This window comes from Melanaphis sacchari, unplaced genomic scaffold, assembly GCF_002803265.2.
Source record: "Melanaphis sacchari strain LSU unplaced genomic scaffold, SCAv2.0 Contig32_pilon_pilon, whole genome shotgun sequence".
NCBI classification, from domain to species: Eukaryota; Metazoa; Arthropoda; class Insecta; order Hemiptera; family Aphididae; genus Melanaphis; species Melanaphis sacchari.
In genome coordinates, this window is record NW_020271199.1 from 2,342,585 (window position 1) to 2,357,220 (window position 14,636).

The following is a 14,636-nucleotide window of genomic DNA, read 5'->3' on the forward strand; positions in this document are numbered from 1 at the left end:
TGCATCATGTTATTTGCTTGTAAGCTGTTATACACAAACAAGTTATCGTCAACATCGTCATATCAATTTACCTATACTTTTCTACTAAAAACACCATTCGTACAACCGATTGCAGTTTTAATAGTCGCATTTGATGTGCTAGTACGTACTCAATAACTGTTTTACCGTTAGGCAGTTGATATGTGCATATAATATTATATGTAATGCTGTAGGGAAAGAGGGTGCTTTACATTTTCATCATACTGGGTCCACCTACGAGAGTATATCAGCTAATATAGGCGTCTTTCCAATACTTTTATTATTATTTTTAAATTATAACTTTTAACAACGCTATCATAATACTCGTAAGTATGTGCCCCCAAAAATAAATATCTATAGTCTTGGCACTACGCAAGTGTGTAAACTATGTACGTACCTAAAACTATACATAATTATTTTATAGCATACATACGAAACGAATGTTTACAAACTTCAAGTGCTCACACTTGAACCCGTGCTTTTAGATCAATCGACATAATCTGATTTCGAAAAAGAATAACCATTCACACTATAATACATTATAATCTCTCGTTGCGTCTTTACATAGTATGTTTCGTAATAATGCCTATTTCAAAACATTGGGACTTTTTGTATACAAATTTAATCTTCTAATCTTTTTAATTTAATTTAATTTAATATATTATTTATATAGTAATTAGTTTATTAAAGATAGTATTTTTTGTAAATATTTTGATTTTGCTTCACTTAAATGTATATGACTTGGTGCCATTAACTAGAACTAACTGCAGGTTAGTAGTTAGTACCAAATAAAAATTAATATTAGTTTTGAAAAAAACAACAAATCTATAGGGGAACATATAACCCGATACTCCCTTTTATGGTCCTACGACCCAGACGCACAATCATGTAATAAGTATATGAAGTATATTATATAGCAAGGAAAAGTAGAAGATTGTTTGAGGATAAGAAAAAAGATCTAGAGACAATCGTGGATATGATAAATAATAACACGTTCAAAAAAATAATTGTTTAAAAATTCTATTACCTATGATTTTTTCTAGTGTCTAAATATATGCTCAATATAACACTTTTTTCCAATATATACAAGTTTAACTATATCATTTATATAATTTTATGGAAGGTTCCAAAGTACATCATTATACAATGTGTAATTACATTTTTTTTTTCACAATGTTGTTCATTATTATATTGTTTGCATATTACATATATTCGGAAAAAAAAATAATAATAATAATAATAATACACAAATCCAATATATACAAAAAGAATAAATCGATAATATAATAATAATAATAATAATAATAATAATAATAATAAAATAATAATAATAATTATATATGCAGTAGAAATAAAACTGTAAATAAAATAATTTGTCGTTAAATATAATTTTTGGGTTTTGTGGAGAAACACGCGACGATACTCGTCTTGCGTAGGTACATATATTTTTTATATATATGTATATTTATATATACAAAATAATATTATAGTGTTTCGCACAAACCAGAAAGGAGAAAAAAAACTTAAAAACACTGAATATATAATATATATATATATCACCAGTTAAATTATATTTGAGTTAAATATATATATATATAGAGGTACACAACAGTAAAATTTCTACGTTTGTCGACTTATTTCCATTTTTTGTTAGACTGCCGGCCATACCCTGAAACAAAAAAAAAAAAATTATGTTAGAGTTGTAATCCTTGCATGATATTAAATAGTAGATAATATTAAAACATATTAATATTGGCAGTAATTTTTGTGTCGACAACATTAAAATAGTAATACGAGGGTTGCTGCGGCGGTGCTTATACGAATTGTCCTCCCATGTTAAGCGCTAGTCGTGGCCCTCATGGACTCTGATAATACTACCAAAACTCAAGTGCTTTTGTTGTTCAAATAACGACGTTTTGTACGCACCGTCATTTGCAAACAATAAAAACGAAAAGCAGTGGTTTTAAATGAATATTCTCGAGGAAGAAAGAGGAAGTAGCCGTTTTCCACGGCCCGATTTTTTCAATAATACGTGATGGCAGTTAGACACACTCTTGTTACATAATATATTAATAAATATTTATCATTTTAACTATTTTCTTTACAACTGTATTTTGAGAAAAATAATTTATAAAAAATATTTTGGTTTACAGTAGCTCAATTGATTTTTAAGTTGTTCGTGCTGATTGAAATAACAATGTTAATAGTTATGATTAACTGATAACCATATACAACTGATATAGCATCGAAAAAATGTTGAGTTAATGGATTTTAATAACATGACTCGGTCTGGATTTTTTAGGTAATAGATTATAAAAAATTATCAAATTATATAAAATGTGTCTATAAACATTTTGGCTCTTGATATTATTGTATTTGTCTATGTCACCCGCAAATCTATTTATGTTGGTCATCCCTGGTATATTATAACTCAACTATGATCTGTCGGGAAATCTACAAAGTTAAAATAAGCTCAAACCGTTTTTAAAATTGATAATATTTATTGTTGATGTAAAGTAAATCATTTTAATTATTAATAACCATATTTCAAAAAACTACTGTCAATTTTCTGTTACCACAAGGTATCTCAAATCGAGCATGCATTATCTTTGGGTAAGGATCGTCTAATTATTTATGATCTATATGATATTGACCACCAACGTGACATTGTCGGTCGATTTGAATCAGTAATCCCTTTATATTCTATATTTTCCGTTAATGCATAAGCAAAAATATTATGTATGATACATAAGGTATAATAAATTTCATAACATTATTAAAATATGTTCACATTTTTTTTTTTTTTTTTGTTGTTGTTGTTTTATAGTTTAATATTCTTGTTTCTACAATAATATATATACTGATTAAGGAGCCTGCAGCAAATATTTACATATTGCTGTAGATTGCGTGTATTATGCAAATTCACAGTGCATGTACACGATTTCTAGTAGCAGCAGAAAAATCTGCAGATATCGCAATAAAAACTGTGCGCGGATCAAAGCGGTCAAGGTGCGATTATTAAAAACAACTTTTGTTGATTTTTAGCATTTTTTTTATTTTTCATTTATAAATGAGGATGATAGGAGAACAGAATTTCGTTGTTTATTACGTATGTGTAATAAAATAGGACCACAAGAATAATGTACGACGGAATTTATCAAAATGTTTTTTACAATAACATTTTTTAGGAATTTATTTTTTATCACTGTAAAATGACTAGTTAAATTCGTCCTGAATTCGTTTTGAAACCGAAAACTTTTATATTATATTTAGTCAGGTTAGATTAAGACCGTTTAATTAACATCGTATTTATTCGTTTTAAAAAGTGATTACTAGGTACATGCATAATCATTTCCCGTTTCATTTTGTCCCCACCCCTGGCGCATAAATGGTTAAATATTTACCACACATATAATGTGTACAATCATGTTCATGTATACGTTGCCAATTTGCGGTCAATTATAAGTATCAGATTTTTATCCAAGTATAGAGTCGACTTAAACATATAACTTTTGATTTCACTTTTTTCGATATAGGTACACATATATATATATTATATTAATGGATTAATCAAGTCGAATAACCACAAATCGGCAAGCTAGCGGCTTAAACTGCATTAAGTATAATATAAGTTAGTCCTAATATTATAGGTAATGTATAAACATTTTTCAATAGCTCATTATAGCGGAACATACGTTTATACACGTACTTAATATTAAAAATCCAGTTATTATATTAAAGCTTATTTGAAAATGGTATATATTTATTTTATACATATTGAGAAATCATAAATGTTTATTTCGCCATGTATTAATACTTTTAAGTAGTATAGATACTGGAAAATTGTTAAAAGGATATAATGGACGCAATCGTGTTACATTCGTCTGAAATATGACCGAAATATGATAAGTATCAAAATATATTAGTTCTATTTTTTTGGGAAATGATTAGAAATATATCCCTAATCATATTTATTTAATTTTAACGACCTAATTGAAAGGTACCTATGTGAAATCTTAACTACCTATAGGTGTGAAAACATATGTTTAATAGAGGAAATTAATTAACCACTGTTGTTTTGTCCATATATGTAGCACGAGATGATGATGTTCCCATTCATTTTTTTGTCGAGGGGGCGTTTACTAGCTATTGAACGTAGCATCTAACCGCAGGTAAAATATATATTATTTTGACAATAACCAAACGAGAAATGTCAATAATCAGAAATAAAATTAAGATTAATTTTTTTTTAAATATGTACTATAGCGAGTACCATACGACAAAGCATTGCTATGTATTAATTAAAACCTATTCAAAATTAGTCAGTTCATTCGACCAATGATTTATAGCAGCCAAAATTCTTATGTCTATCCACTTGAACGAGTGCTGACTTGCGCCACCAGCATTGGACGTTTAAAGCTGAACAAAATGGGTTTTGCTCGAGTAATATTTGTTGCATACAAATAATATACGTATATTATTGTACGGATTTTTTATGATTCTCGATTCTACTTGTAAGTTGCGCAATCACATTATCAATTATTATTCATATCGAACTCTTTATATGTTTGTGCAATAGTGCAACGTTCGATTCTATTCTGAGAAATTTTCGCGGTTCTCGATAAATTTTTTATCTTGCGAACTCATCGTCAACCAAACCGAACCACGATATGATATTGTTCGTTACCGATGACCATATGACCGAAAACCTTAGTCCAACGTTAATTTTATGATTTTCTGGAAATGTGTTTCGAGAAATTCCAGAAATTATTCTCTATCATCCGCCCCCTACCACCCCCCTCGCAAACTAACATACGACATATTCTTCGAAAACTATTATCTAAAACCATAGTGCTCAACGAAAAAAAATATGATAATATTACATTATATATCCACGAAATCTCAGAATCTACGAGAATAATTATTAATAACTCAAGATTTCTAGATTACTTCTTAATATTATGTAATTCTCGAAATCGGACGATGGTTCGAAAAATAATATTGAAATCTCACATCATGACGGTGTTTGTTATTCGTTTTAAACGCCTTCAAAAGACCCATATTTTAGTTTCTGTACGTCAAACTGTTTCGTTTTATAACACCTAAATACGATTTCTGTTATTAATTCGATTTCCAAAAAGTTTCCATCGACGTGGACAGGACGACGCGGAGGCCGACAAATGGTGCGCGACGTGATATTGTGCGTCTATAATATAACAATATTATTACGATTGTTTGAACGCGACGACGACGCAAAATGAAAGTTATATAATATATTGAATGTGTGCTCCACACCGCGGGATGATTTCCGAAGACCTTTGCGACTCTGCTCGTCTATATAGGCAGCGACGATCGGGACCCAAACACGTTTCGAAAGGAAATCCCATTCGTCTTTCATCGATTTTTGATTTTTACCGCATTGATGTTATCCGACATTTACCACGCGTGCTACAATATAATTACAACGCATAAGATTTATATACAGTTTTAACGTTAATGTCTGCTTCGCACCGGAGCACGTGGGGCGGCTATCTTCAATCGATAACGCACGTAGGGGGTGTAAAAAAACTATAAAATATAATATCACGGCAGAAGAACCACTCGGTTATCACGGCCCATAGCCGGGTCGTACAGAAAAAACTATTCGTCATTCGCACTAATATGGATTTTCGCACGACACACAACCACAACGTATGACGTACCGTCGTCGTCGTTCAACAGAAATCGAATATATTGTTATTATTTTATGGCGTGGGCCGAATAAATGCGTACAAATAATATACGATGCTCAATTATTATTATAGTATATAGTATATACCAACATAATATTATTATGTACCGTATAGGTGTAGAGTATATACACGTCATAGATATTAATATTATTATGACGTGTTAAAGCCGTTAAAGGCGTGATGAAATATAAAAAATGAATAAAATAATATAATTTATCATTATAATAATATTATGTAGGTACACGTGAACGCGACGGCAAAAAAAAAAAATCGCACACGTACCCGTGACTGCACGATATATTATAATATAATAATATTGTTATTCCGTGATTAATAAAATGATAGAAAAACTGAACGAGCGCGCGCGCGCGTGTATGTATGTGTGTGTGTGTGTGTGTGTGTGTGTTGACATGTCTAGATTGCGCTTAGCCACGGTACGGTATATTATAATATAGTAATATGGTAACATGTACCTATAATAATATATTATTACTATTATATTATATTATTATTATTATACGCGCAGACACCCGCGAGGCACACAACGTTGTCCCATTGGTTTTATCGCTGTCTCCGCAGCTCACCCGCAGCTATAATAATATTATATCATGTACTGCAGACGTATACTAATACATGTTTACGACCACTAAAACCACGATGTTTATACATAATGATATGCAAGTTAATTATATCACCTATATATTATACGGTTGCGATTATGTTATCAACCGCGACGTACATAGGTATACTCCTCCACCGAATGGAAATATTATGCAGTTTTCGATGGATTTAATATTCGTCGTATTATATATTTATACGTATCGAATAAACGACAATGATATTCTAATTCAGTGTAGATATACCTGTCTAGTGTCTATTATATGTATACATTTTTCGTTACGACGTTTTTATTATTTAACGGCAGTGTGCGTAAAATACAAGAACCGTTAAAAGCCACCAAACATATACATATAATAATATAAGCGTCTACAATAATATATATATGTGTGGATTGGTTTTATTGATTTTACACGGACTTTATAAGATAGCCTATGTTGTTTGTAGCACAATATTATACTGTTATTATTGCATAAACGCTGTACCCGCATGTATTATACATTTATACATTTATGTGTGCCTACTGCCTATACTCGTTCGTATAGCCGGTGTAACCAAGTTACAAGGATCGAAAGGCCAAATGAGTAAGTCGGATTTGAATTCTTATAAGTTTATATACTATGAACACTGAACATATTATGCACTCGTTGGCCCTACGGGATTGCTGTGATATATTAAAAATAAAAATAAAAAAATATGAAAAAATATGTATTATGACGTATTACGAGATAAAAATATTATGATATGATATTATGAACGATTACATTACGATAAAGAAGGACACGTATTGCAGTAGGTGCGTGCAACAGAATACAACTAGAAAGAAACCTAGGAGAAGGCTGTAATAGTGCCGCGCCATATCAAAAAGATTGAGAAATACTGCTATATCACAACGGTATATACTCGTCTCTAAGAGTTCTCTGCGGACATATTATGTAAATCACGCGCGTCTTACAAATTATTATTAAAATATATTATTTCCGCCGAAAGCTTTTCAGAGCGCGCAAAAATCGAAATACGTACTTTACCTACCTACCTATAATGTATACCTACGGCAACTGATCGACACATGCGACGCGTAGTACGTCGTACTACATTATTCACCTAGACTCCTTATATTATATTATAATATGGGTTAACATCCGTGTGCGACCACACATAATAGAGATAATCGTCTGCATCCATCGTCTGTTGTATACGTATCGTACGTATACGTACGCAGTAGCGGGCAGGTATACGCGGCGTGTATTGTCTCTGTGCCGTCGATTTTTAGCTGGGAACGCTCAGCAGGCGCAGTATACAAAATCGGTTATACGGAACGATCGTTACGCTCACATTATATTATATACCTACGTGTAATGTATACCTGTATAGGTACAGATTATTGTTACATTATTAATGTATTTACGAAACGAAAGAAAAACCCACCGTGTCCAATACACGGCGGCGGCGCGGCATGTAGCCTGCACGACGTAACCACAATATAATATGTATTTTTCGGCGTTTTAAGGGCGAGATTCCACGTCATTGATTTTCGAAACGAAACACTGCACCGCGATGAGACTAGGTGGGTACGTAATATATTATGACTATATAGTTCCGACACGACGACGTTATTGTAAATTAATATTCTATTATACTCCGACGACGCGCGGTTTCGATAAAATAGACGAAAATTGTTTTGTATCGTCGCAGTCTGGCTATATTTTAGACAGGTCGATGTATGCGCGCATTTTTTAATATCTATCATTTTTAAAGCAATAATAACCTAACGGACTTGATTTTTTTACGTCGGTACAAACGCGTTTAATACCAATATAAAGTGTTTATAGTTATCGCTTGCAAGTGCAGATCGTTATTGTTTAAAAAAATGATTATAGGTAATATCGGATAAATGATTACTTCTATGTTGATAGTGTTATAATAATACGTATAATCGTACGACTTACTGCAGAGGAGATTGTTTAATTATTTTACGACATAAAACTTAGTGTGGCATGAACCAAATATTGTTTATCATATTTACTATCACGTATTGTCTGCACGTTAACATTATAAATTAATAACGCGGTTAACGTGGTTGATTCATCTGAAAGTGCGGTGTACAATAAATATGTAAATCTGTCTTCAGAGTCTTAAGGTTATCGATTGTATTCGACATGTTTTATCGTTTCTCACAGTAATATATACAGGGCCGGATAATAAGATAAAAAACACTATAACACAACGCATAATGCCAAAAATGTCAACATGCAAATAATATGTATAAGGTATATTGTGTATATATTACATTATTAATGTAGTCGATCTATGTGTGTGTGTGCGAACAAAATGTTTTGTAATACATTTCAATTGATTTTACGGAGTTCTTGGAAAGATCAAAATTCGTTAAAAATAAATCGTTGTTCCTAAATAAGTTAATCCTCCTCTCTTCCGTGGTAAATAGTGTGCGGGTGACATTGAAATGTATTTCGTCACGATCCAGTCAAAATAAGGCGAAACATGCGGACGATTAACTTACATGTGAAAAAAACGGTATAAATTCGTAGATAAATATAGTATATAAATAGAGAGACGTTAATAATTTTATGGTGTCCGAGTTGCTGAAAAAAAAATATTTTAAAAATAATACGTGATATTTTACGGACGGGCCATCGGTCGAACGAATTGGATTTCTAAATAGACATAGGTTCACTGCACCGGTTAGTTGAAATTTTCGAGACGTGTATTATCAGCCAACTTAGATCTAGTTCAACGATTAGAAAATGTTGTATGATTAGAGAAAAGAATTTATACAAAATTAATACCACTGATCGGAAACATTAACAATTTACTCATTAAAAAACCGAAAATGTTACGAATGATGAAAAGCAGTTTAAATACTAGTGACTACAACAATTTAACGATCTTCTATCGGTTCTTGACTGAAATTTAATTTTAATCATGTAAGTGTATGTGTGGAATATTTTATTTTTTTGTAGGGTAGGGTGGGGCGGGGTTACTAGTATTACATGTCTTGACATTTCTAATATAACCAATCCACATAATGATCATATATGAAAACAGTTTCAGAGCGTAAAATGGTTAACAACAACGAGCGACGACGATATAATAAAAAATGTATATCTATATATTTTAATGACGACAACTACCTATATTACTAACGCGCGGGTACTTCGGTTGCCGAACGACTCTGTTAACTGTACCTACAAGAAAAAACACACATACACACGCGAAAAACATAATATTATAATTTATAATATATATATATATCGCTATATGTAGATATGATCGCGTGTGACACGACATAATCTAACCAAAAATCGTCATTTATACACAAATGACTTAGTAGCATTATACACCGATGGACGATAATAAGATGTTATACTCGTATATAATATGTGTGTAAAAACATAAATAATATATAATACTACCTACGGGGATCTTCGAGCCAAATGCTACGGAAAAAGGTGTTAAGATCATGTCGAGGTGTTGAATAAATTATATATATATATATATATTATATATATTATATATTTTCTATAGCCACCCTATATCACATTAATTTTAATAACTAATAACATAATATCAAACACGAGGTTTGATTTCAGAAATGATTCATGGCCCAGAGTAAAAATAATCTATTACAAAACTACAAATCCTGAGACAACACCCGTTTATATATGTATGTATAAAAACGGTAGTTTGTTTGTCGGTCATCGGTGTCAATTAAGGAATGAATATATTATTTTTCAAATGTTGTTTGAGAAAAAGAATCATAAATAAGTGTATTTTAGCATAACCAATACTATACAATGTATTATGTATAGTATATACATAAAAACATTTCACTACCCTCTTCCTACAAAAAAATAAATAAAAAACAACTCATTTTCCGGATACGGCATTGGTCGTAATGATGGATCGATGTACTATAAAATGAATAACATCAATTTATTATTATTATTATAGTAAAGTATGTGTATTCGGTATACACCACGGCTGCGGCCATGTTTAGGATGAACCGTGTCGACGGAAAACTGTTAAGTCATCTTCTGATATACCGCATGGACGCATAAATAATATTGATGATAGTAATACGTTGTTGAAATGCACGGGCCGTCCAATGAATTCGTTTGAAAAAATCCCCGTCACCAATCGATCTATAAACGCCCCATGATTTCATGAGTCATGACGAAAAGGACAGGGATAGAAATCCTATTTAAACACATAGGTGCGAATAAATTTGGGGATGTATAGATACAAGAATATCTGTGATATACGAATACATTGATGACTTGTATAAATGGCAAGTAATTCTAAGCTCATTACTATGTATTACAAAATTGTTCGAGTCTGGGTTGGTTTAACCATAATTTTATTAAAGACGATTTTTACTGTCCAGATATAAGTGATATAACGAATTCGTGTGTATGCAATAATATGCCTAATAATATTACAAGGCATATAATATCTTATAAAATCGAATACAATTTAGCGATGTTTATAATGTTTTTTATGAAAATGTAATGCTTTTGTGTTAAAAACAGGTAAAGATTTCATGGGCAATTTTTTGCGACTTTTCACGATAACTTTAGCATATAATAACTGCAGTGTACTACGAACATCGTATCTATCACATTATTATTATTACAATATGATTTACAAATTTTGACGAGTGCCGCCATGAACGGATCGGACCTACAACAAATACAATGATGTAGTAATACATACGATATAACAGATTACCACGACGTTCCCGTTACAACGATATTATGCGAGGAAAGTCGACGACGATTATCGGAGGAGGAGAGTCCGTCGTTAGCCCCGCATTGTGTACTCGAACGCGCGCGGCACTCGTAGTGTTGGTTCGGAACACGGACGGTGGTGCGCAAACGAGAAATGAAAAAGTTTCATGTGAGGAAGGGGAGGGGCTCGTGCGAGCGAAAAGCGCGTGCTCTCCGCGACGACGACGACTTTTGCTGCTGCTCACCCTCTACTACACCTCCGTCAACCCCTATACCCCTATGCCCGTAATACGTTGCATTGTCATCGCCAACAATCGTCTCTCCCTTCTCGCGCGGACGGTATTCGGCACATGTCGCGTTTAACGAATCGTAAAATCGGCCTTTGCACAGAGAACGACGTGCAGGTTCGCCTCCTTTATACCTCCACAATATTATACTATATGTGTGCACGCGAAAAATCGTCGTTTCGTGTTTTAATAATTATTATCCGTTTCCGCGCGTGCGCACGCACGTTAGCCTCGTCGTGAATATTACGACGACGACGTGCAGTCGGCACGCGCTTTCGTTATTATGTCGCATTGTCATCTCACGCCGTCGTAATACGCGCGGCGCTTATGATATGATAATACGAATTCGTTAGACGCGGAGGGGCGCCACCACCACTGGGGTCGCACGCGTACAGCGTAATATACCATATTAAATAAGCACAATAATATTGAAACGCAATATTTTTACACATGTCTATTAACGGTTACTGGTAAATCACGCAATTTTTTTTTTTTGTTTTTAATTTTTAATTTTTTTGATTCAGACTATTTGATTTTATTATGTCGCACGCATGCGCCTCGCCGGAGCTTTTTCCCGTCACGTTTTATCGTTTTTTCGAGTCTTATCCAGAAGGAGAATAAACCGATCTCGTATCGATTTTTATACCTACAACAGTAAGGGCAGTCGGTAATTTATAGCCACATTTTATCTGACCACTTTGTGTATACAAATTTATTATATACCTATAAAAGCTATATCCTATAACATACGTAGATATAACATATTATACATCCCAACTATAATAGCACTTAAACTATTTTTCCATGAATGAGCTATTTTAAATAAAATTATAAATTAATAGTCAGAGCATATCATACTTATAATGTCTATTTGAGCACAAAATATGTGGATAGTGTGTGGTAAGAGGAGAATGAAACCTTTTTGGGATAAATTCTGCACGACTAGTATAAACCTATAGTAACTTGAACATATATATTATAAATACAAATTAATTCTTATACTATGTGAAGAATTTAAAAATCTATTCAAACAAACAATCAATACTATCGCAGTTACACATTGTATCACGAGTATAATAAAACGATCAAACTATTACATCATATATAATATTATGGATTCATTTTCTACCTACGTGATGACTGCAGTTGGCGCGATTTATATAGTTGCGTAAAAGTTTATTTTACACACGTGAAAACGTCTTCTCGCTGCAGTTTTTTTTTATAATCAGAATAGTATAAGCGGTATGATAAACGGGGTTCTTTGAAAAAAAATTCATATTTATAAGTATTTTTACGTGTATGTATGCGTGCAGAAATAGCTGATAATTGGTATTACCTATAATATTAGATATTTTTCGCGCGCGTATAAGTACACAAGCTGACTTTACATACCTCACGTTCATACGTATTATATACTATTTTATAATATACCTACAATCTACATGCGGCTACGTATACATAATAAATTCAAGACGAAATCCGTTATCCTATGTGCAGGTAATGAATTATTATTATTATTGCACGTCGTCATCTTTGGAAAAGGAAGAATAAATAAGACGATATTTTTTCGAAGCGAATTTGTGATGAGGAAGGTCTCGTTGCTCCCGTTGAGGTCTTCAGACGGCATTGCGCGCCGCGGACGTGATACAATTTTCTATCATCGCTGCGGTACATACGCGTAGATATCAAAATATTATATCAAGGTATAAAATAATTCATGTATATGTTATATATATATATATATATATTATAGAGAGAGAACTAATTCTGAATCACACAAGTATATATATATATTACATAGGTATATGATATTATATATTTCATCTCACCCAGCTGCACTGGGTAGGCGTACTTACATATACATTTATATTTGTAAGGATATAATAATATACGAACGTGACGACTCGTTACCACCGCACAGAGGTCTGACCAGTGAACACGTCCGCCATATTTCTTTTATTTTTATTTTTTAAATATTGGTTTTTTCTATCGTCGACATCATTATTGATATTGGTTATTTTTATTTTGATTTTTCATCGACGGTGCACGCGCTCGCGTCCCATACAAACTCATTAAAATATTAGGTATTATCATTTATAAATTATAATATTATATGTATTTCATTAGAGCAGGCGTCTCGTTTGCGCGCTCACATTGCCTCACCGACGTACGTTTTTTATCGAGTCTTATGATTTCTACTCTGTATCTGTGAATACAAGTAAATTATACTTATAATAGCCGCCGTTTATAATTCATATCGCAATTATTATCGCATACGCGTATAAACGAGTTGCAGCTTATATCAATAATTAAACTATATATAGTTATATTATTATTAACAGCGTAACTGCAACGTTCATAGTATATTATTATATTAGTAAATACCTAATCAAAAATATACACTAATATAATATAATATTATGATGTGCGTACCTATTTATTCCTTTGGCAATCGTATAATATATTGAATAAATTATTAGCGTTTAAACATATTGTACACTCATTATTTCAACGTACCAAAACTACCGTAAACACTTAAGTCAAAGGATAGAATATCGTACATTTATCAAATGTGCCTACACGGACCATACGATAAAAGAAAGTTACAAGTAATAACTATTAATATTATTATTATTAAAGAAACATACTGGAAAACTAGTTATGGTTGCAGCGTAGCGTTGTACGATAATAATTTTTTTGGTTTTTCGCTATACAAAATAATATGTAAATACTTCATCACGACTTTCAATATAATATTTCGCCTAAATAATGTAATTATAATATATTCTTTAATGCCGCGCGATTGCAGATTTTTCGTTGTCTTTACAATGTGGAAAGCGTTTGTGATTTGTACTTGCAGTTAGGTGAGCACTTTATAACCTTTTGCCGTGGATAAAAATTGACAAGATGTTCTCGGGCCCAATACATTGCCACTTGCGTCTCGTGTGTGTTCGCCCTCTGCATATTTCCCCAATTCCACAAATATACACCACATTACTCTCTGTTGGAGAATCGAACACGCGTATTGGTTGGCTTCATGTTAGAATAATATTTTTTTAATTAAAATACGATATCAACAAGCAGGAAAAAGCAGGTTATGACCATTTTACACGTTATGACCGAGTCTTTTATCCTGCTACCCCCTTTTCTTTAACTTTGCTATATAGTGTGCAGGGATTATTATATGTCAATATTTCTTTAGATATTCTGTATCATTCTCCTATTTTGTTAAA

The 14,636-nt window shown here is 32.3% G+C and overlaps 1 protein-coding gene across 1 annotated transcript in view; it reads right to left on the reverse strand.

Annotated features, from left to right (window-relative positions):
• Positions 1-1,537: 1,537 nt before the first annotated feature.
• The window catches only part of LOC112596584 (homeotic protein distal-less-like), a 106,311-nt gene continuing 93,212 nt past the window's right edge, over positions 1,538-14,636 (reverse strand). The window contains exon 5 of the mRNA XM_025342344.1: positions 1,538-1,687. Coding sequence (XP_025198129.1) covers positions 1,669-1,687 — 19 coding nt within the window. The 3' untranslated portion in view covers positions 1,538-1,668. The remainder of the gene's footprint in view (positions 1,688-14,636) is intronic.